This window comes from Choloepus didactylus, chromosome 11 (assembly GCF_015220235.1).
Source record: "Choloepus didactylus isolate mChoDid1 chromosome 11, mChoDid1.pri, whole genome shotgun sequence".
NCBI classification, from domain to species: Eukaryota; Metazoa; Chordata; class Mammalia; order Pilosa; family Megalonychidae; genus Choloepus; species Choloepus didactylus.
This window is the reverse complement of record NC_051317.1, coordinates 4346350-4369439: the sequence shown is the minus strand read 5'-3', so window position 1 is coordinate 4369439 and position 23090 is coordinate 4346350. Positions and strand designations below refer to the sequence as shown.

Below are 23090 nucleotides of genomic sequence, written 5' to 3'. Positions count from 1 at the left end.
AGAAAGATTTGCTAAAAATGAAACGAATGGATTTCCTGTAAAAGCAGAAGTGAATTACCATCACTCCTTTCTTATAATCATTAACTTTTATGTAATGGAAGATTAAGCATTCAGGGTTAGTAAATTTCATTCATTCTGGCCAGCTACGCTCTTAATCTAGGAAGTGCTATTTATCTTAGTGGAATCGGTTTTAAATTGTATTATTAATTTACCTACACTGCTTTGCACAGAATGGCTGGGGCCCTGGGAATCTTGGGGAAAAGGTGATATAAAAAAGAAAATGACTCTCACAAAAACAGGGAATTTAGAGGCTGCAAGAGACCTTCAGTGTGACCTTCAAGTGGCTCCATCAGAGGCAAGTGTGTTTCTCACACTTTTTGCACGCGTGCACACACACATTTGCGCGTGTCTAAGTATATGCAAATTATAAAATTGAAACAAAATGTTCACAAAACAATACTTACCTTTACTGCATGTTTCTTTTCTATTTCATTTTTTAAAATGCTGATTGTTACCCCTCTACAGCATTTTAAAATTGATTTCCTACCCACTAATAGGTCACATCCAAGTCTGAAAAATATTGTTGAGGATGTTAGGAGCCCTTGTTCTGTAGTCAGACAATCCTGGATTATAATCCCCGCTCTGCCTTTTAATATCTTTGTGACCTTGAGCAGGTGATTTAACATTTCTGAACCTCAGCTTCTTCATCAGAAAAATGGGCATTCATTTCACAACTTCATCATGAGTACGGTGTGAGATAACCCACTTAGCAGGGCATTATTAGAAGCCCTCAATGCGTGGGGCCTCTTTTCATAAAAATCATCTGTGCTTCAATAAAACACCCTCCTGCCTCAATGCTCTGAAAGAGAGGTGCTTATTAGTAAATCTGCCCTGTAAATGCTAAATAGCGCCACTTCTGTTCTCTCACCTACACTACAATAGCTCAGAAAAACGGTATTTCAGATGTTCAAAATAGTCCACAATTTAAGATTCCCCCTTGTGAATGCTAACCAATAAGCGAATGGGACTTTTTTGCACTTGAAATTCTGGACTTGGTGGTACATGTGTGACGCTCATTCCTAAGTGACACTACCTGCAGAAATATCCTCTATCACATCATGGAGTGAAAAGTTAGATAAACTTGTCAGATGCAAAAGGGAAGCGAAAGCAAGAAGTCACCAAACAATCCCTGTGGCTGCTTTTCAGCCTTAGCCCTCTCTGGACACATCCTCAAGTCAAAAATGAAGCCTGGAGTCCATAAAAGTGCTCCTCACTCAGGCCCTGAGTGGCCCAGATGGAGCGGGCTGGGTGACACACAACCTCGCTTGCTGAGTGCTTTTCCCTGTAAGGCTTTAGAGGAAGGAAAACCTCAATATCGTCTGAATGGCTTTTCTTGCGTAATCTAATTTTCCTGGGAGTGAAGGCATTAATGAGAGAACGACAGAGTAGTCCTTTTATATGTGGCTGCAAATGTGCTGAGCACTCAGCTGCACGGCCTGTGAGCTGTAAATGTGTATTAACACTGACACACATCGATGTATTATTAATCCTAAAAACCATGTGTGCTCTGCCTGCATATCCAGTTCCTGGCCTTTCAGGCCTAAGTACTCCGGACATTTAAGAACTCTTCTCTCAGAATCCATTTGCAGACACGCGTCCATTTTGCATTATGGATCTGTAATGGGGTGCACATTTAGCTGCTTAAAAGGACTCTCGGTGTGTGTTTTGCATTCACCGCCGCCCCGTGGCTGGCGCGCGCTCTGAGTGTGCATTAGCCATGGTATATAATTGATCCTTGTGAAAAAAATATCGAGTGGCTATTAAGGGTAGTTACTCCTTCATACTCAGATGCTGTTCCTGAAATCGAGCTTTGAACTTGTATATTTTAATTTTGCTTTTGATACATACAGTGGACAAAAGTGAAGCATTCAAAGAAGAAAAATTGCCATCCCCTTGTTTCTGCATTTATTCTTGGCAAGGTTGGTTTAACAGTATTAGGTGTCGGCTTTTACCTCTTTGCCTTAGTATTTTTGAAAAGGCCACAATTTAAGCCACTCTTTTGCTAATACTATTTGATGCCCTTAGTCTCCTAACATTGATCTTTCATGTACCACCTTTATTATTTTTTGCCCAATTCATGAACCTTAGGTATTATTATAGACTGACCATATTTCTTTGAATCAACACATTATGGTTACATAGATGAATTTCTTTTAAAAGGAACTATATCACAACTCAAAGAACTGAAAAAGAGAAAACTAGAATCAATTGCGATACATGGGAAATAGTTGTACTAATTTGAAATCCCTTCAAAAGATTAATATTTTCACTGGGGTAAGCATTCAAGCCAAGTAAGCTTTTAATATACTTATTTCATGTCAAGTATCCCCAAAGTGGTCTTGAGCACATGTAAGCCAGCCTTGCTTCTAGAGAAACTCACGGCTTGAAGATAACTCGTTAAGTACTGGCTTCTGAAAATAACAAAATTCTCTGGCTACATATGTGTGATAAAGTGAGAAACCAGTAACAATAGTCACACAGATTTGACTGAACCTGCTTCAACTGGGTAAATCTGATAATTAGCGCTTGATTTATTTGTGATGTTATCCTTGTACTTCAATTGTTTTTTTAATGACAACTAATAGTTATTGAGTACTAAATAGGTACAAGGCATTGCACAAAGAACTTACTTGTCTCATATCTAATTCATCTTATTTTTCCACATAGCAAAAATATGAAGTAAATCAGACTTTAACCAATCCCCCATCCAATTTTTAAGATTTTTTACTTTTGACATCATTTTAGACTTACAGAAAAGTTGTGAAAATAGTATACAGAGTTCCCATACATAAAGTTAACCCCATGTCCCCTAATGTTGACATTTTAAATAACCATAGCTCAATTATTGAAACCAGGAAATTAACATTTATGAAAGGCTACAAACTAATTTAAAGACTATTTCCTAATTTTCCCCTTTTTTTTCTGGCCCAGGATCAGACACTGCATTTAATTGCCATATCTCCTTAGTCTGCTCCAGGCTTTGACATTTCCTCATCCTTTGCTTGTCTTTTATGACCTTGACCCTTTTAAAGAGTTAAGGTCAGTTCTTCTGTGGTTCTTGTCTCAGTCTGGATTTGCGTGTTGTCTTATGACTAGATTGAGCTTATGCATTTTTAGCAAGATGTTGTGCCTTCTCAGTGCGTGGTGTCAAAAGGGCTCCTCATATTTTTAACAAGAAAAATAAAATGAAATTTTGGATGTGTGTGGGTGTGTATGTATGCTCCCCTACCACATAAGGCAGAGAGCCTGGGAGGCTCAGTCCCATTGATTCTGCACAATTTGTCAGTGGCTGGGAAACAACTTGTGAACCCAGGAAGCCCCTTAGTGTTGGCAGGAAGTTACCTAGAGCAAACAGGATGAGGTAATCATGTTTGCTAGTGAAGAGAGGAAAACAGCTGGTCCTGCTCCTGCTGCTAGAACAGTTGTGCCATCTCCTGTCTATAGCCCATGATTATTTCCCCTCTTTCTCGATAAAAACCCTTAGGAGCCCCTGAGCACAAGGTCCTCCTCCCCCGTCACAAACTTGCCTTCACCTCTGTCTCTTCACCAACTGCTGTGCCCAGGATGCCTCGAGGTCTGCCAGATTCTGCCACCACAGGCAGCCAGGACTCAGGCCAGGAGGAGGATTTGCCACGTTAGCAAGTGAGATTCCATCACATCCGAGTGATGTGCCTAGGTGACAGAAATACCAATACAGTCTCTTGACCCCATGTTGCACCTCCCATACCCTCAGGTGTGCCAGTGCAAGTGGCAGCTCCTTAGTGTCTTATTAACTTGCCAGTCTGCATCAGGCACCCAAGACAATCTTGCAGTGAGCAGAGGAAACTGTACTTGCCAGTCATTCATTCCACCGCCCCCACCATGCTCCTGGGAGGCTCAGAAGCCAAGATGAAACTCACCCTCATGCCAAAAGAACTTATATATTTCTAATGAACACACTTGTTTCAATTCAGTTGAGGGGACAGAACTTATTCATGCATTCAGCAAATACTTGGTGTACAACTACTCTGAGCCAGACGCTGCACTAAGTGCCAGAAATGCAGTGAAGAGCCAGGGAGCCATGGGCCTGCCTTCTGAGAGCTTCCAGCCTAGCAGATGAACATGCAAAGCATGTGGGAAATGTAAATGCAAGTCCGAAATGCCATGGCACAGATTTTCTATGCTATGGACATTGTTGAGAAGAAGATGAGGATGTTTATGAAACAAGAAGTGGGAATCTATGAGAGTAGCCAATTAGTATCAGGGAGAATGGAGGAAATTCCAGTGAGAGAGAACTTGGCAAAGAACTAGAGCAGTGTCATTTGATATAGAATTTCATTAATTGTGCAACATAGAAACCAATCTGTTCAGATTTAGAGCTTAAGTAAAAATGGCATTTCCTCCCCAGTAATCAGTGTCATTTCCCATCAGGTGACTCTCCAGCTATAATTGTGCTTATTATTCAAGTCACTTTTTTTAACATTTTTTATTGTGAAATAAAACATATATACAGAAAAGTGATAACTTTTAAAGTTGATTTAACAAGTAGTTAGCAAATTTCAAAGAATGTTATGAGTTACAGTTCTACCACTTCAGCTATTTCCTTATTGAGAAGTATACTATGCATACAGAAAGGTGATAACTTTCAAAGTATGATTTAACAAGTAGCTATGGAGCAAATTTCAAAGAATGTTATGGGTCACAGTTCTACCATTTCAGTTATTTCCTTATTGTGAAGTATACACATACAGAATGGTGACAACTTTCAAAGTACGATTTAACAAGTAGTTATAGAGCAAATTTCAAAGAACGTTAGGGGTTACAGTTCCACAATTTCAGTTATTTCCTTGTTGTGAAATATAACATATATACAGAAAGGTGATAATTTTCAAAGTAAAATTTAACAAGTAGCTATAGAGCAATTTCAAAGCATGTTATATGGTACAGTTCCACCATGTCAGTTATTTCCTTCTAGCTATTCTAGTACTCTAGAAACTTAAAAAAAAAATCTTTATATAAAGATTCAGTATTCATAATCCTTTATTAATTCCTATATTGTCTGTTGCTACCCCCTCTCTCAATCTTCAAGGATATATGGGCAGTGACCACCCTAACTTATTCATATTGAAAAGGGGTGTCGACATTATGGGGAAGGGGGCTGCATCTGGTTGATGTTCTTGGAGAGGCTGTTGCCTCTGGGTTTGGGACTTACCTGGCATAGGAACACTCTGGGGGTTTAAGTTTCCGAAAAGTAAACCTAGTAAGTGAAACTTTTATAGAGTCTCAGATAGGGACCTAGGTATTTTTTAATATTTTGGGGACTATTGTTGGTTAGGGCTTGGCATACTGTAGGCATTTGGAGTATCTAGCTGGGGCTTGCATAAGAGTAAACTCCAGATTAGTCGAGTCACTTTTTATGCTACTTTGTTGTTGTAGTTGTTTCCCTGGCATGGCAATGCTCTTTGCTGTGGGTTAGAGGTTTTTAAAATTATTATCCCTTCCACTTTTATTTGAAGGTCTTCCATTTGCTTAAGACACTTTCTTGGTGCTTTGTAAAGCAGACTTGCAATTAAGAAGAAATCTGAGGCTTCTGATTTTCCTCTTTCAACGTTGGCTCCTCAGCTGACTTGTTTGGGCTAAGCTTGAGTCCCCAACCTGCAGCAGAAACTTAGCACACCAGAGCTTGAGCTGTTAGATAATGCATGTTTAATGGCTATTAGAAATGACAACTCCTGCTGCCAAACAGCTGTCAGTGGAGGTCCAGAAATGCCGCAACCAGGAGAACATAAAGTCTTCTCTCTGAAGGTTGGTTTCAGCTCATACCCACCTTCTTTGGAGACTTGAAACAGAGAATGAGATCTTGCCATTTTTTTCCTGTCCCTTGGAAAATGTATCCATTCTCTGGTCCTTAATGACCAAATTCTGGCACTGAAATCAAGTTGTCATCATCAGCATCATCAAGCTGGAATTTACTGAGCTCCTGCTATATGCTGAGCACTATACTAATCTACATAATTATCTCTTTAAATTGCCAATAGCCCTATTTTATAGAGGATTATCAACCACATTTTATATATGAGATAAATGAGGCACAGAGAGGTTAAGTGACTTGCTTGAGATCGCTCAGCTAGTAAGCAGTTTTACTGGGGTTCAAACCAGGCAGTCTGGCCTGGACTCTTGACCACTAGATCAGCAAAGAGAATGGTCAACTTTATATGAGGCACAGAGAATATTTGCTTTGGAGGCAACTTATATGGTGGTCACACTTCAGTATTCTGAGTTCAGAGCCAAACAAACTCTGATTTTCAGGAGAGGAAACTAGGGTTTGCTAGGTGGAGAGTGGCAGAGACAGCAGCATGTGAAACAAAATCCATCTGACTTTGGAGACTGCTGCTCTGAACCACTCTCCATCCAGGTTATGTTCCATCACCTTGCTCATCCCATCATTTGCCAACTCCTGTTTCATCGACCTCCAGTATACTCTGCCACATTTTTTCTCTTCATCCTCATGGCCATTGCCCTGTCCAGGCAGCCACCAGCCTCTGCCTGATGAACTTCTATGTGATACAACCTCCTGCTCACCACCACCAGAGTTCTCCCAGAGCTTTAAGAGGATGTCACTACTCTCCTCAAACATCTTCAGTGGCTCCCAGTTGCCTCCCACAGTGGTTTTCAAGCTTTGGTTTGAAGGAGTATAACTGGGGGGGGGGGGGAGCAGTGGGAGGAGAGAGGGTTAAAATGTATATTTCCAGGCTTCTCCCCCACACCAGCCAATTCTGAATCCATAGGACTGTCATGTGGCTCAGGAAGGTGCATGTTTAACAAGCCTTCCAGGGGACTGTGATGCAGGTGGTCAGGGACCACATTTTGCAATAGAGAACACATTTCTCAGAGTGAAATTGAAGGTCTTCCATGATCTAATCCACTTGCATGCCACCATTTTCCACCATCTCCTTATACCATAAAGTTCCAGCCCCACCAGTTACCTGTCCCTCACAAAGCGTGGTGGTCCTGCTTCTTCCTCTTTACCCACACTGTTTACCTGGCCAAAATGTTCTCGTCTACCCCAACTTTTCCTATCAAACTGCTGCTCATCCTTGAAGGCCACACTCACAGGCCACCGAGTTACCTGTCTGCAAACACATAGGCTTGGCAATACCTTGGTGTAGGGTGGAGACTCTGCTTCATATTGTGCCAAATTCCAGCTGGGTAGTTACATCAGTTACCCTGATGGATCATAAATCCTTGGAAGTCCAGTTTGTACCTCCCTATACCCACCTTGATACCCAGGATAGAGGATGTTAAGTATCTGGTAACTTGAATTTGGTGGACAAACAAGACTCACAAAGATGAAAACATTGCCAAATAATGTGTAAGAACCAATGTGAGTGGCATAAAATGAGGTTCTAATTTGTCAGATTAGTCATGCAATGATAAATCAGATGCCTTCAGGGCACAAATTTGAAGGAAGGAAAGGAGGGAATGAGAGAGGGAGAGGAAAAAAAGGAGGAATGAAGAGAGGGAGAGACAACAAGTTTACAGAAAAGAAACGTGTATTCAGCAGTTACATGCATTATCTCTGAAGACAAAAGCCATTAAGAATGAAAGCTGTAGAGTTTGAATTTGATAGGGTTTGAATCCATGCTTCTCTAGTTAAGTGTATCTATTTTAGAAAATTACTTAACCTCTCCCAGCTTTGGCTTTCTCATCTGTAAAATGGGGGCAAAAGCGATACCACCTATTTTGTTGCTGTGAGGACTAAAAAAGTAAATACATATAAAGTGTGTGGAAAGTGCCTAACATGTATTAAATGCTCCGTAAATGTTACCTAGTATTAATCCTCACATCATACCTTTGAAATCATTATTATCATTATCCCTATTTTACAGAAGAAAGAAACAGACCTAGAGAAAGTAAACTGCTTGCCCAAGATCATGTGGCAGGGCTAGATTTTGAGGCCATGACTGCCTGACACCAAAGCTCATGGTCCTAGTGGCCACACAAGAGAGATGTGGCAGGAAAGTCCCCAGAATTGAGGGCAGAGACCTCTCTCAAAGGCCGTAAGTCCCGCAGACATCAGGCTGCCTGACTCTCCTGGCTGGCTCACCTCGTAATCTGCTTTCCATCTCCCCATTAGTGGTTCCCTTTGGTAGGCTTCTGCCTCTGTGTGCAGGAGAGAGATGACAAGCCCTTTAGTCACCTCCCTGTTGGTGGAGGAATCCTTCCCCAACACCCCAGCAATGCCTCCTTCACAGCTTCCTTGGCAAAGAAGCCAGTTCCCCTTCTGCTGCTAGCTCAGCTCCCACCTGTCCTTCCTGGGACAATCATGGGTGCCCCCTAGCTGTTCCTTGAGACCCGCCATCTTTCACACCTGTCTTCCTCTGCACCTCAACCCACCCCCCAATCTTCCTTAATGCAGACAGGCCAGGGGTCGTGACGGCTGCCCACAGGAGCCATTCCAGAGCCCACTGCAGTTTGATGGCTGAATCCCACCTCCTCCACCACCACCCCCCATTTCACCTCACCCCTGTTTCTCTGACCTGAAGAAATGTGCAGGAATTCCTTAACATCAAAGACCCAGGAAGGCAGGCTTGAAGAAAGTGCACATGGCACATGCTTTGCAGAAAGTGACCAAGTGGTACACTTAGCAAAGACATCCTTGATAAAATAGCATGGGAAGAATCACTACCACTTATTGTAGACTAACTTCCTATATGCCAGCACTGTGTTGAGGGTTTTTCACAAATTATCTCACTGTGTCTTCACAACATACATTGTTATCATCCCCATTTCACAGCTGAGGAAACTGAGGCTCAGAGAAGTTAAGGTGCTTGTCCAGGTATGGCTTTAGAACTGCACTCAGTCACTTGATCAGTGGTTCCCACTCTCCAGTACATCAGAATGCCTTGGAGGGCTTGTTAACACGTGAACTTTCTGATTCAGTAGGTCTGGGATGCCAACAGGGCCTCACCTGGGAGCTAGTTACAAATCTAAACCCTCAGGCCGCCTTACCCCAGACCCCTTGAATCAGAATCTGTCCAGGTGATTCAGGTGCAAATGCAAGTTTGAGAAGCAGCCGTTCTGTGAACACTGCCCTTGGACTCTGGTAAGACTGTCCAGAGAGAACTATGCTCAGAGGCAGTAATATCACTTTCTACCTTCTCTCCCCATGGCTGGCTGGGTGGGTGTGGGCCCGCCTTGCTGCCCCAATGTTGAAGTTGCAGTGAGCAATTTTGGTGACTGCATAGGGTTCAGTGTCCGCAACCGTCACTCCTTGGCAACTCATGATGTTTCTCACACTTATTGCATTGCCAAACAGAAATCACTTGGGGGGGGTGGGTGCTTAAACCAGCCATCCCGCCCCCAAGGCAAATTGCTTCTGCAACTAAGCCTACCCCCACTTTAACTACCAGATAAGTGGCAGAGCAGACTTAGAAGGTGCCTGCTCCTGGGAAATATGCTGTAAATATGATCTGCACAGAGTTGAGGGAGTACCATAGTTTTAGAAAAACCTTCCACATTGGGAAATAAACCAGTCTTCAGAAAGGAGATCAGCTGAGATGGATGCAAAGAAAGAAGGTTCTTTACCCTGCCTTGTCTTTTTACAGTGTGACCATGAGTTGAAACAATTTTCTTCTAATAAAAATGATAATCATCATATCAAATAATTTCTTACTATGTCCCAGGCACTGTGCAAAGCACTTTACATGCATAATCTCATTTCATCCTCTTAAAAACACTATGGGTAGGCACTCTGGAATTCTTATCCCCATTTTAAAGATAAATCGAGGCAAAAAGTGTCCATGGTCTCACAGCCAATGAAAACAAAGGGAAAAGGAGAGAAATTCACACTGTCTAAATCATAAACCTACACCAAGCCAGGTACCATTCTACCTTCTGGAGAGACAGCTGTAAACAAAACGGTCCCTTCGTGTCTTCAGGAAGCTTCCATGCTCGTGGGTAATCAGGCACAGATTGTAAACTTCCCTCGATGACTGAATCACAGTAAGAGTGAAAAGCTGTTTCATTCTGGACTTGAGCTGCAGAAAAGCTTACTGTGTGCTGCAAAGAATTTAAATATTCATTATGTAATTAATGCTGTTCAGTCACTAAATAAAAAAAAAACGGACTGTTTTAAGAACAGCTTAAGTTCTTATCGATTGAGAACTTTTATAACTCTCAAAATGGAGGCATCCCCATATCTCTACAGGTATTTTAAATGAATTGAATTAATCATAGGCTTAAAAGTCTCTTGCGATCTTCGTTAACTTCCCTGGGTTTAATTAAAACATCTGTGCACTTTTAATTTATCGATTCATCCAACTCATATGTCATGTTTTTAACACACCCCAGCATGCTCTGCATCATTTTTAACCCGATTTCTACTTAACTAAAGCAATTAAATTCACCCCGGATTAATTAAAGCATCCATACTTTCATGCTTAAGTCAGCGTGTGCTTCTTTCCCCACATGGCTCCTGAATGTCAGAGATTTGACACACCTGATGAGTTTTTTGTCCTTCTGGAAATTCTTCCCCGAATCACTTTCTTGTTCATTAATGTGCCATTTGACAGGACTGGAATGAGGAAGTTGGTGCATCTGAACTTTGGCCCTCTGAGCCGGGGCTCTGACCCTGTCTGTCAAAATGCCTCTTGGTTCCCTCTCTCCAGGAGCATTATGTGGGATCCTGCTCCCCACTGCGTGTTCTGGGCAGGAGGAGGGGGCAGGCTCCTATCCGAGGTGATCATCGGGGTCGCAACGGCTGGTAATCTTTGCATTTGTACTTTCGTAATTGCTCCTTAGTTCTGCTTTCCAGCTTCCTCACTCATCATCCCTATAAGGGTGATGATCCTCATTGTCTTGCCCACTGAACAGGCAGGGAAGATTGAGGTGCCCAGAAGACCAAATGCTTCCTGGGTGGGCACAGTGAGCCAGGAAGCTCTCCGGGTACTGACAGATTATCCTCCTAAAGCCCATTTGGATCTCTACTCCAACCAACAGTGTGTGAAACAGCCCATTTCCCATCATGGCACACTGGGTGTCGTCAATCTTTTTTAATTTTTCCAATCTGATAAACTAAGAATTATTTCTCATCTTGTTTGCCTATTCTTATTTAACTGTAAGTGAATTACCTTTTCATAACTATTTTTGGCAGTTTATATTATTTCTTTTTATGTCTTTTACTCAGGTTTCCATTTCTTTGTCTCTTTGTATAGATTTCTAAGAGCTCTTTGTTGATTACAGATAGGAAACCTAATTCTGTGATATGTGCTAAAAATATTTCCTCCCTGTGTCTTCTTTCTTAATTTTATTTAGGCTATCCTTTGCCATGTAGATTTAAACTTTATATAATCAAATCTGATCTTCCTCTTTTCCTTCACAGTTTTTGAAATTTGTCTTACTTGCATAGCCAAGAAAGTAAAATTAGTCTTCCATATTTTCTTCTAATACTTTTATAGTTTTTTTTTTCCTATTTAGATCTTTAATCTGTATAGAATTTATTTTTGAGTAAAACGTGCAGTAGGGTTCAAACTTAACTCTCTCCCAAATGGATTGCCAATTGCAGGATCTACAAGTGAAGCTAGCATTTCCCATTATTGTTTAGCTCAGCACTGAGCTAAGTCCACGGCCTAGAAAGACAATGGGGTGCCAGTGTTGGTTTCAAGAATGCTGAACTTTTTTCCCCTTACCTCCATGAAGCAAATATTACATCCTCACTTGCTTAGGCATCTTCTTTTCTCCATTACTTTTTCCCTACCACCTAACCCAGCTACTAGCACATATTAGGTTATTAATCAGTCTTTATTGACTAACTGGGATGTAAAGCAACCAGCTGTTAGTGTCATTTCAACAATTTACCTTGGGTACAAAATTCAAGTGTTCTCAAATGTGGGGTTTTAAAATGAGATTTGAAACCATTTTTAAAAGCTATATTATTTGAAATTCCCCTCTGCTCTTCTAGTCTAGCTCACAAATGATTTCCTTCTGCTTTTATGAGTGAGCCTCCAATGACTTCTAACCTTTCTCTAGACATTCTCTCTATGCAAGCTCCAAGTGGACAGAACTTATTTTACTTAAAATAGCAAACACAGGTGGCTTGTCCTTTGACTTCCCTAGAGTAAAATAACACTGATGATTCATCTCATCCCTTACAGAGAACTTCAGGGGAAAAAATATCCAGCTTGATCATTAAAATGAGCTTTATACCATTTAGGTGAATCTAAATTGTGTCATTTTTTTGTCATCAGCCTGTTAACTTGTCAGTCGTTAGTGGCAGTGGTAACTTATTTTTCTTCTGCATGAGTCTTAGAGCTTCCATTTACTAGATTTAGTAAAACAGGAATAGTCACTTTGTACAAACATTTTAATTAATTTTCAGTAGGAGCTTGAAAGCTCAGTGTTCTGTTCCTGTATGCCTTAGGAAGAGGACACACACACAGACACACACACAGACACAGGGCCATAAAACACTCTGCATGTGATTCCTGACCACCTCCCACTCACCAACAGGAAAGACTGGGGAGGAAAAATAGACGAGCTTGTTAGATTAGAATCATCTTGAAACTCTTCTGGTGGAGTTAGAGGTGGTGGTGGTGGTGGTGGTGGGGTGTATGTGTGTTTGAGACTTACTGCATTTCAAATTTTACTAATCCTTGTAGTCAGATTGGAGGTTCAGTTTGAAATTTCATGAGGGAACATCTGTTAATTGCCTAGTAGGCGGCTGCTACTGCTTTGAGACCTTTCATGTTATATCACTTAATCCTCTCAACAACTCCAAGAGACAATTGTAATTACCCCCTATTTTGACAGGGAAATTGGATCTCAGAGAAGTTCAGTAATCTTCCCAACATCCCACAGCTGGCATATGACAGGGCCAGCTTTTGAACCCAAGTCTCTCTGGCACCAAATCCTTTGCTTTTCCCCTTTTACTCTGTACTATTTCTTGGGCAGGGAGTGGGGACAGAGTTGGTTTTCCTACAACCTGTCACAAAAAAACAAAAACAAAAAGACTATATAGATTTAATGATAGAATAAAATATAAATAAATAAAAATTCTAAAGAGCCCCACTTCACATCTGGCCTCTTGGTTCAGGATCAGGCTGAGCGTCACATATTGCCATTTTCTCTCTGGGTTGAGTTATGACTGAGAATGAATCCACCAGCCCGGAGGGAAAGTGCTCTCAGCACAGATCCACCCAGTGATCACTGGTGGGAACTTCTGTGGCATTTCTTGCACTCTTTTTGCCCAGATACCAAATGGATTAGAAGAAAGCTTCACTCCTCTAATTACCAGCCTTCCTCTTTTTAATGTGCCATCAACTAATCCACTGACTGTCCTGCTTTCTGGAGACCATCAGACTGTTTTGCATTTTTTACCACACTCCCAGTGAGCATACAGCAAACATATTGAAGGAAGGCTGCATTTAGCCTGTGGAGAACTCTCTGACCCGACTATTTTCCTTTTTTTTTCTTCCCATGAGTAATTTAAGTAGGTCACATTTTAAATTTGATTTCCCAGGCACCTAGTTTTAAATAAAATCCATTCTTACCTTCTGGTCAATCCTATTTTTTCACCACTTGGAGTTTATACAGAAAAGATACAGAGTGCTTATGAATAAAGCCAATAATCCTAACTAGATTTTATCAATTAACAAAAACAATAGTTATTGGTTTCTAATTTTCTGCCCTTCCCCACCTTTTGGAAGGAGGAGGGTTGCAATAGGAACCCATGGTGGTGATTTGATGTATGTAATTTTCTTTGCCATCCATAACAGCTCATCCAGTGTACAACTTTCAGGTCAGAAACAGCCCATGGAAGCTCATCTGACTGCACATTGTGTAGCCACCCTTTTCACTATTTTATTATTTCAGTGTGTGGGGGCGGGGGTGTAGTAAGAAATTATGCTGATTCTAGTATTCCCACCAAGAGGTACCTTCACTTTAACCTATATCTGAAATGGCAAGGAGTTTTTCTCTTGAATACCGGCTCTGACTGCTTAATCACAGCATTAAAGATTTCAGGGCTCACAGAGACAGAAAGCTGTGATCAATTAACGATGTCTGCAAAGGTGCAGAAGTGAGAGGTAGTTTATGTTCACAAACTTAACCATCCCTTACCTAGAGTTTAGCATGAATCTTATGAAGAACTGATGTGGAACAAACTTACTTTGTCTTCAAAGCCCTCTCAAAACTTTGAGAAGGCCCATGGTTTCTCAGGCTAGTTCATATTTGCACAGTCCCTAGTTTAAATTTTGGCACCCTGGCTTCAAAGCTCTTTCCTCTAGTCTTAGACAACAACATCTGTAGCAACTCTGTATAGAGCCCTCTTCTGAAGCATCGTGTAAATGAAAAACATGCTCCCTATGTTTGGAGAAAGTCTGATCTAAATTCAATCCTGCTTTGATGTCCTCCCTTTTAAATTCATTCTTCTCCTCCAGTAGATTCGTGAGGATAAGAATTCTACCGGGAAGTGTGCAACCAATACTTTTCATAACTATCCTATTATAAAGCATTTGGGGGGAAAATACTGCTCGCCCATACTTCAACTGTTGAGATATTTTTGTTTCAGGTCAGTTTGCAATTAAGGTAAAACATGCACTTTCTCATTAAAAAAAAACCATTGTGTATGCAATGTGAAGTTCATTCCAGAAATAGTTCTTTCCATGTTTTGCAAAAATGGCCACTTAGTGCTTATTCGTAACCCCACCACTTGGAATCCAGGAATACCAGGAGCATAGGAGAAATATTCACTTAAGCCAGCACTGATGAACATGGCACCAGCAGGAAATCAACCATGATAATACTAGTTCTTATCCTGGAAAAGCTTACTATATATTTGGGAAATGAAACATTCACAAAAGGACAATTAATTACTATAAAAAAGACAGGATTGCTCAGATGTGGCCCTCTCTCTCTGGCTAAGCCAACTTGAAAGGTGAAATCACTGCCCTCCCCCCTACGTGGGATCAGACACCCAGGGGAGTGAATCTCCCTGGCAACGTAGAATATGACTCCCGGGGAGGAATGTAGACCCGGCATCGTGGGACGGAGAACATCTTCTTGACCAAAAGGGGGATGTGAAAGGAAATGAAATAAGCTTCAGTGGCAGAGAGATTCCAAAAGGAGCCGAGAGGTCACTCTGGTGGGCACTCTTACGCACACTTTAGACAACCCTTTTTAGGCTCTAAAGAATTGGGGTAGCAGGTGGTGGATACCTGAAACTATCAAACTACAACCCAGAACCCATGAATCTCGAAGACAGTTGTATAAAAATATAGCTTATGAGGGGTGACAATGGGATTGGGAAAGCCATAAGGACCACACTCCACTTTGTCTAGTTTATGGATGGATGAGTAGAAAAATAGGGGAAGGAACAAACAGACAAAGGTACCCAGTGTTCTTTTTTACTTCAATTGCTCTTTTTCACTCTAATTATTAATCTTGTTATTTTTGTGTTTGTGCTAATGAAGGTGTCAGGGATTGATTTAGGTGATGAATGTACAACTATGTAATGGTACTGTAAACAATCGAAAGTACGATTTGTTTTGTATGACTGCATGGTATATGAATATATCTCAATAAAATGATGATTTAAAAAAAAAAGATTACTATTGAACAATAAAACACACAAAAAAATACAAAAAAAAAAAAGACAGGAACATGACAACAAATGGGGATTGTTAAAGGGGGGGGCAATTGATAAGAGTGTGATATGATTAGGTATACAATAGTTTCATGGCATGGGAAGATCCCTTGTATTGTACATGTACATGTGCATGTAGAATTCTCGAAACCTGTACCCTCCAAATCACTATGAATACCAGGAGTCACTGGAACATCTACATTGGTCATTTCTGAAGGTCTTGGTACTCCTGGTGCAGCAGCCCCAGTTTAGGCTCCAAATTAGGAACTTGGCTGGCATAGATTTGAAATTTAGCTTCTGTACAAACTGATGCTGAAATGAAAAGTCCAAAACTTGGAGCTGACCACTATAATCCTAAAATGAGGGAATTAAAGCCAAACGGGTGAAAGCTAGAGGCAGTGTCACACTCCACGAGCCCCACTATTTTCAGCCTTCTCCCCATCAATGTGTGCAAGAGGGTCCCAGCTGAAACATGAATTGTTAGCGATTTCGTGTCTTCAGCCTACACTTGCCCTTCCTTCTTAATGGATATAAATTTAGGAATAGGAGTGAACTAATCCCAAGGGTAAAATAATCAGAATGGATTCTAATCACCAATAACAAACAGCGATGATGAGAATAAGGGAGTCAAGGTAATTTAGTTAAAGACATAGTTTTAGATTCGGACCAACCTGATTTACAATTGGACTTCCCCTCTTGTGAGCTATAGACTTGGGGCAAGTAACTTCACTAGTACGAGCTCCAATTGTAAAATGGAGCTGATGATTCTAGCGTGAACTTCACAAGGTGATGGTGTTGATTAAATAATAAACTGCTCATAAAGCATTCAGCACCATGTTGGCACATAATAGGCATTAAATTGGTGGTAGCTGCTGCTGCTGCCGTTAGTGCATTTTTACCGTTGTTCTCGTGGTTTGTGAAACGCCAGGCACCTCTGCTTCATTAGCCTGACGCAGCCCCTCAGGCGCTGGCCCCTGTGACCTGGTGCTCTGTCGTCGGTTTTCGCAGCCGCCTGCCCCGTCCTGTGCAGCGGGAACGGACAATACTCTAAAGGGACGTGCCAGTGCTACAGCGGCTGGAAAGGCGCGGAGTGTGACGTGCCCCTGAATCAGTGCATCGATCCTTCCTGTGGGGGCCACGGCTCCTGCATTGATGGGAACTGTGTCTGCGCAGCTGGCTACAAAGGCAAGCACTGCGAGGAAGGTGAGTGCCTCCGGGCCCGGGCTGGGCAGTGGTGGGGGCGGGGGGCAGGTGCAGACCACGGCCTTCGCTAAGGAGCCCAGTCCCTGGGTCCATCTTTTGCACCAGAAACTTCAGTGGTTTGTACAGAAAAGTCCCAACCCCTCTGCTTTGATGGGTTTCTTAAGTCGTAGAACAGAGACGGCCCGTGGAGATGGTTGAGGAAGGAATGTTTTGTTCTACTCTCCTTTATGGAAATTAGTTCCTTTTCTCTTTCCCCTTTGCATTGCTTTCTCTGCCTTTGTTTATCTTTCCGTCTTCTCTTTTGCTCTCCTCTTCCCCTTCCTTCTCTTTCTTTTCCTCTTCTCCCTATTTTCCTCCCTGCTTTTTTCTACTTTACTGATAGCCCTCTGAATTGGGAATTGTTAAATCTATCCAGAGAAAATGAACAAGACTCTCTAACCTCTAAGACCCATAGATGTCTGTGTAAATATTTCAGCATTAATAATAATAATGATATCAATAGAGGGCAGGTAGGCTGGAAAGACAATATGTATCCATTTTATTTGGAGACAACAGGCAGAGCAAATTATCCTGGTTACCTACAATCAGAATTGGAGGAGAGCGGTGAGCAGTAAGAGGCCTGGGATTGGATAAACACTGAAGAGCTCACTATGGCACATGGGTGCCATAACATGTGGCCTCTAACCCAAGGGAAAAAAATCAAGGGACTTAATAAACTAAATCCAACTTGTCAAAATATGGCCAGAAGTCAACTCAGAGATCAGGGGAGAAGGATGGAGGGGAAGAACAGGGAGGAAGAGCAACTGTCCGAAGTGTTCAGAAACCAACTCTGACTAGTCCCAATTACTCTGGTTAGTTCTTTCAGAAGAGTCATTTGATACCAAGGGACTAAATTGTGGTATGTGTAGGGCAAGGAGAACTCAGCCAAGCTGCCTGTCAACCTTCCCCTTCCAGAATATGGTCTCTAGTTGTCCGTCTATCACTTCTCACCATGTTAAGAATCAACCACAGCTGATAGGAAAGTAAGAACCTAGGCCTTCTCCATTACCCATTCCTCAACCTCAACCTTTGAGTTGGCCCTGTCGTTGTCTTTCAGCTACTCTCCTTTCCCCTAAGTCCGAGTGAGATGCCCCTGTGCACTCAATAGCCCTTTCCCCACCCATGTTCCCAGTAGAGAAAGAAGTGTCAACTAACCCAGTAATCTAAGGTTAAAAGGAGATCCCACCGCCTGCTCTGTGCGAGATAGCATACAAAAGAGCCCACTGGGAACCACATGCCAGCATTTTCTCTCGGCTTTTCATGGCCAAGCTGACAGCAGACTGGGTCCTTCCTGCTGATTGAGGAGAGACTTCAGGTTTTATATTGGACAGTAGATACTAGTGGATCCTTTCTCCCATCCCATTAACTTATGGATCTCCAGAGCTCAATACAAAATAATGAATCATTATAGCCCTCACCACAAAATAATGACAGTGGCTTATCTTTAGATACACACATATGCTTCCCTTGTGAAATTTCCCGTTTCATGGTTTTTAGAACTATGGCTACAAAGAGTCAGCTTCCATGACATTATTCTTCTAAGATTTTTCAGTGTTATCAGTGGTAATGCCCTTAATGGGGTCCAGAAGTCTGACCCCAAGATCTTCACTTACTCAACTCTCTATATATTTTTCTCTATTATAAAAGGTATGCTCCCCACATCTGCATCATGAAACCAAATTGGGAGTTTGGATGGAGGAAGTACTGATTTAATAACCCTTCTTGAAAGGTTAAAGTTCTTAAAGATAAATAGATTGCAGGAGACAAAGCTACATTTGCTGAAAACATGGGATAGGCCAATAATATGACAAGGAAGGTTAAAACGACCTTTTGCATACATCATTTGGCAAGAGGAAAGCACTAAAGTAATGACATTGCCAGTCTTAGAATGCTTTTCCCTCCAGTAAAGATCATGCATATCAGTATGAGTGGAATTTCAAGTGGTTTCCCAACTCTTTTAATATCCCAACCAGTCTTACTTAAATTTTCAGAAAGAATTAACCATCCAACAAAACAAGTAAGCTACATGGATCATTATGAAAGGGTGAAATCTCCTCTATTGATTTGTTACCCCAAAAGAATGAACTGAGGTGATTCATATGCTGTTTTTAAAATAGGAAATGGAATCAAAATGTCTGGATCAGCAGTTTGTCTTCCATTTAGTTTTTTGATTTCTGATATTCATCATAGTTGTAACTTTCCAACAAGTTACCTGAAATGACCATGGCAACAAAATCAATAGTTGCCATCCTCTGTTTTGCTGCATAAACCTCATTGTACTATTAAAAAATTTGCATAAGAAAATGAAAGGACTTATTTGTGAGGTTTCACTCCATGATATCTGGAGGAGTGAGGAGGTGATGAGAGAGGAATTGACATATTAGTTTAAGTCAGCCATGTTTTCATGTCAGTTTCATGTTTGAGTCATTTTTCAATGACATTTAACTTCATAAATGTAATTCATGGTTCTTTGGGGGGTTATAGTACATATTGTTTGTAAAACTCCTTGACCTCCTTTTTTATCCTTAGGGATAGAAATTGCATTCACAACCCTTTTTTGTCAAACCTACCGAGGGCCCAGGATTAAATGAGTTCTAATGATTTTAGCTGCCAGGGGGCTGGTGTTGTGAGGCATGTGAGACTTGGCTGGTAAAGGCCACTGTCCCCTTTTTAAGTATAACACCGTTTCTATTTATGAAGTTTCATAAAATGTCACTGTCCCTCTTGCCTGCTAAAGACTCTAAGGAGGTGGCCACAAGACCATATTAGGAAATTCGGACCAAATTTAAAATTCGTAGTGAAACTGCTCCTCGGAAAGTCTGAATGTAGTTATTCCATCAGCTGCTGTAATTATATGGTACTGAGGGCTTATTTACTGGTACCACTGACCAGAGAAAAGGATAGCTCATATTTCTAGATACAATAAATGGTTCTTTTGATGGCATTCTAGTACTGGGCTAATAAATCTCTGTGGATTTTCCTCCTTCCTTCATATCATAATTCAGGATAGAGAAGAGAGAGCTAATTTATCTGGAAGAAAAATGGCATTTTCGTGTTTTTTGTGCATTGCTTTTTATTATTTCATCCTCTTAAGAAAATGATTATGATATATTTTTGAAAGCTACTGGCTGTTGGCACCTCACCAAACATTTTAAATGGCTAATTATAGATCAAGAGTAATTTTTGAGTTACATAGTATGCAAAATAGTTTTGTATATATTTTGATTTTGCTATATTAGAAATGAGGACAGAGTAAAAAACTAGAACTTTTTTTCAAGATTTTCTTTTATTAGAAGAATATGAGCATGATTGATTCTGAATGACTTAGTTCACATATTGCAGATTCCAAATTGCACAGCATTGTTTCCAAAAGCAAAAAAAAAAAAAAAAAAAAAAAAATTGATAGCACCATTCCCCTTTGTCAGTCCTTCAATCATGAGAGTTTGCCCCACTAATGGCACATGCTCGTAACAAAGTCTCAGTCTTTCATTCATTTACAGCACTGTGTATTGAGCATATACTACTTTCCTTTCACTGAGCAAGGCATGACACACTGAAGATATTGCACAGCCTCTTTGTAAGTATCTTCTATGTCTTTGTACCTTTCAGTTCAAATTTACATGCAGATGTGCTTCACCATCCTAAATGGACAAATTTAAAGGTACCAGAAAGGGTTTCTATTATCAGGAGTTATATTCCCAAGATAATTCAACAATAAATGTTATTTTAACCAAGCCAAGTAACATCATCATAAACATCTCCAACTGATAATAAATTAACAAAATTTGCCTTTCTGGCAGTGTTTTCCTGATTTCAAAATATCATTGGCAGCTTCTGTTTCCCAGTGGCTGAGTTTTCAACTGATCTCCATAAGTAATACCTTCCTGAGAATATCCAAGTGAAATCCTGAGAATCATCTCTTAACACTGAAAAGTCTTATTTTTATCTCAAGAGAGGTGTGCTTTTTGGATGCTTCATATAGTATTGTGATTTCTAATGCATCCAAGTTCCTCAAGTCTGATGTCCCCCAGGACAAAATAGTTTGTGGCATGTATAATCTAAATGATATCATTTTTCATCAACTTTAAAACACTATCATTTTCTGTACCATAAAGAGAAAGAAAATTAAAAATAAACAAACCAATATAGGGAGTGTACTGGGAAACATCACAAAAAGCTGGGACCCCAAGGGGGAACCACTTTAGTGTAATGGTGAACTACTGAAAGACCAAAAACCTTTCACAGTTCAATCCTGACATTGGGCACAGCAGAGAAACAAAGTCTTCTCTGAGAATCTGAACCACAAGATGGCACACATATGCAAGAGGAACTGAATTATACTCTCAATGCAGTCCAAAAACCTCTAAAAAGGAATTTAAAGTGGTCTCAGACCAGCTGTACCTCCAGATGAAGGCTAAAGCAAATGCTTTAATCCAAACCAACAAGCCTGACTGCAGAGCTGTTAAAATGGGGGAAATGTATGTCTTAGTCACATATGGTGATGAGATCTCCACATTTCTCTTGTCCTCAACCATGATATGAGCCCTCTATAAGCACATTATTCCCCATAGAATCTCCAAGTTCTGCAAAGCCCTTCTCTCCAAATGCCATTGTGTAAGTTCCTAGGTATACCTAAGGAAGCTGGTCTTCCTCTAAAAAGCCCTATTTATCCAACCCTTAGGCTGGATGGATGGCCAAGATTTGGGGTTGCATTCTCATGCAAAAATTCCTGTCTTCAAGAATGGGCCTGTTCAAGTGTACATGGGCATGTTCTGTTTGGTTCACAACATGTGTTTCTAGACAAGGTTTCATATTTCTGGATTTTGTTTCTTTGTGTTTTTTTCTTTTTGCCTATAAGTGCTGCTGAGAAAAATAGAGTTGATTCCAAATGAATTAATTTTTTCAAGTGCTATTTTACCCACAAGTGCTAAAATCAAGTTGATTTCTAAAGTATGTATGTTTGCAATTTTTGCAGGTATCTATTTATTTCAGTCTCTTAGCAGAAAGTGATATTCTCTTACATTATTAAGTATTAGAATAAATTTCTATCATGGTAATAGAAGTTATATTTAGATATAAAATGAAAGGACTGTCTACTCTCTTGCAAATATTATGACATTGGGTCCTAATGGTAAGGACTAACTTTTAGATCAGGACAAAACATTAATGGCTTAAAATTGAATACAAGTTTGTACATCATTGTTTTGTTTCTACTCATTTCTTCCATTTTTATTGTGGTGCATGTTTTTTGGTTTGTTTGTGAATGGTAAAGAATAAACTCGTTTTGTGCTATTAAAAAAAAAAAAAAAAAAGAATGGGACTGTTGCAGCTCAGTCTTCTCACTTTGGATCAGTTCCAGAGTAAAAATCTTCAATTGCCCACTGGATGTATATCCACTTTGATTATTAAGAGGACCAAGCAATCGGACCATGAAACAGGCAGGTGACAATGATCAGGATCTGCCCATTTACTCATCCCTTCCATTGACTGTCTGGTGGAAGGTCATGCTCATGGCCAACAAAGCTCACCCATCCAGTCCATTTATGATTACCTGCAGGAAATTTACCCTGTCTAGATCACTTCCACATCCAACTTCACCTCTGCTATCAACTCTGCACACTATCTCCTTCAGTAGATGTATGCTCAGAGAACGAAAACTAATTTTAGACTTAGCCTAAGTGAAACTCAATTAGGAAAGTGACTCATTTATGAGTTTCATTAGTTTTTTCAAGAAATCTTTTGTTACTTTCTGAAGACACATATTAGTGAAGTTAGTATGAGTCTTTCTACTTTTCTGTCCTACAGTGAGACGTAATTGGGTTTGGCAGTACATGTAGGGACATCACAAGTGTCCATGTTCCAGTCTCACAAGCTCTGATATGTCCAATCAAGGCACTGATATTTATAAGTACAAAGCTAAATGGCTCACTTCTATATCTGATTCTTCCTAATTCTGCTTGAAAAGTCCCTTTTTGTTCTCTTGCATTCTCTCCAAGTTTGAGATTTGGTGTTTTGACAAATAAAAAGCCTTTCACTCTTTATGGGTGCACTTCAAGGAATGAGTAAGTATTCTCTGGGCTGCTCCATTTGCTCCAAGGGTATAGGAATTGGAGAACCACCGGTCCATTCAGCAGTAGGCCAGTGTCCCGTAGCCCATGCCCCGTGA

The 23090-nt window shown here is 40.7% G+C and overlaps 1 protein-coding gene across 3 annotated transcripts in view; it reads left to right on the top strand.

Annotated features, from left to right (window-relative positions):
* TENM2 (teneurin transmembrane protein 2) overlaps positions 1-23090 on the top strand; it is a 1024030-nt gene that overhangs the window by 804664 nt on the left and 196276 nt on the right. For all 3 annotated transcript variants that reach the window (XM_037799530.1, XM_037799532.1, XM_037799531.1), the window contains one exon: positions 16691-16885. In XM_037799530.1, coding sequence (XP_037655458.1) covers positions 16691-16885 — 195 coding nt within the window. The remainder of the gene's footprint in view (positions 1-16690; positions 16886-23090) is intronic.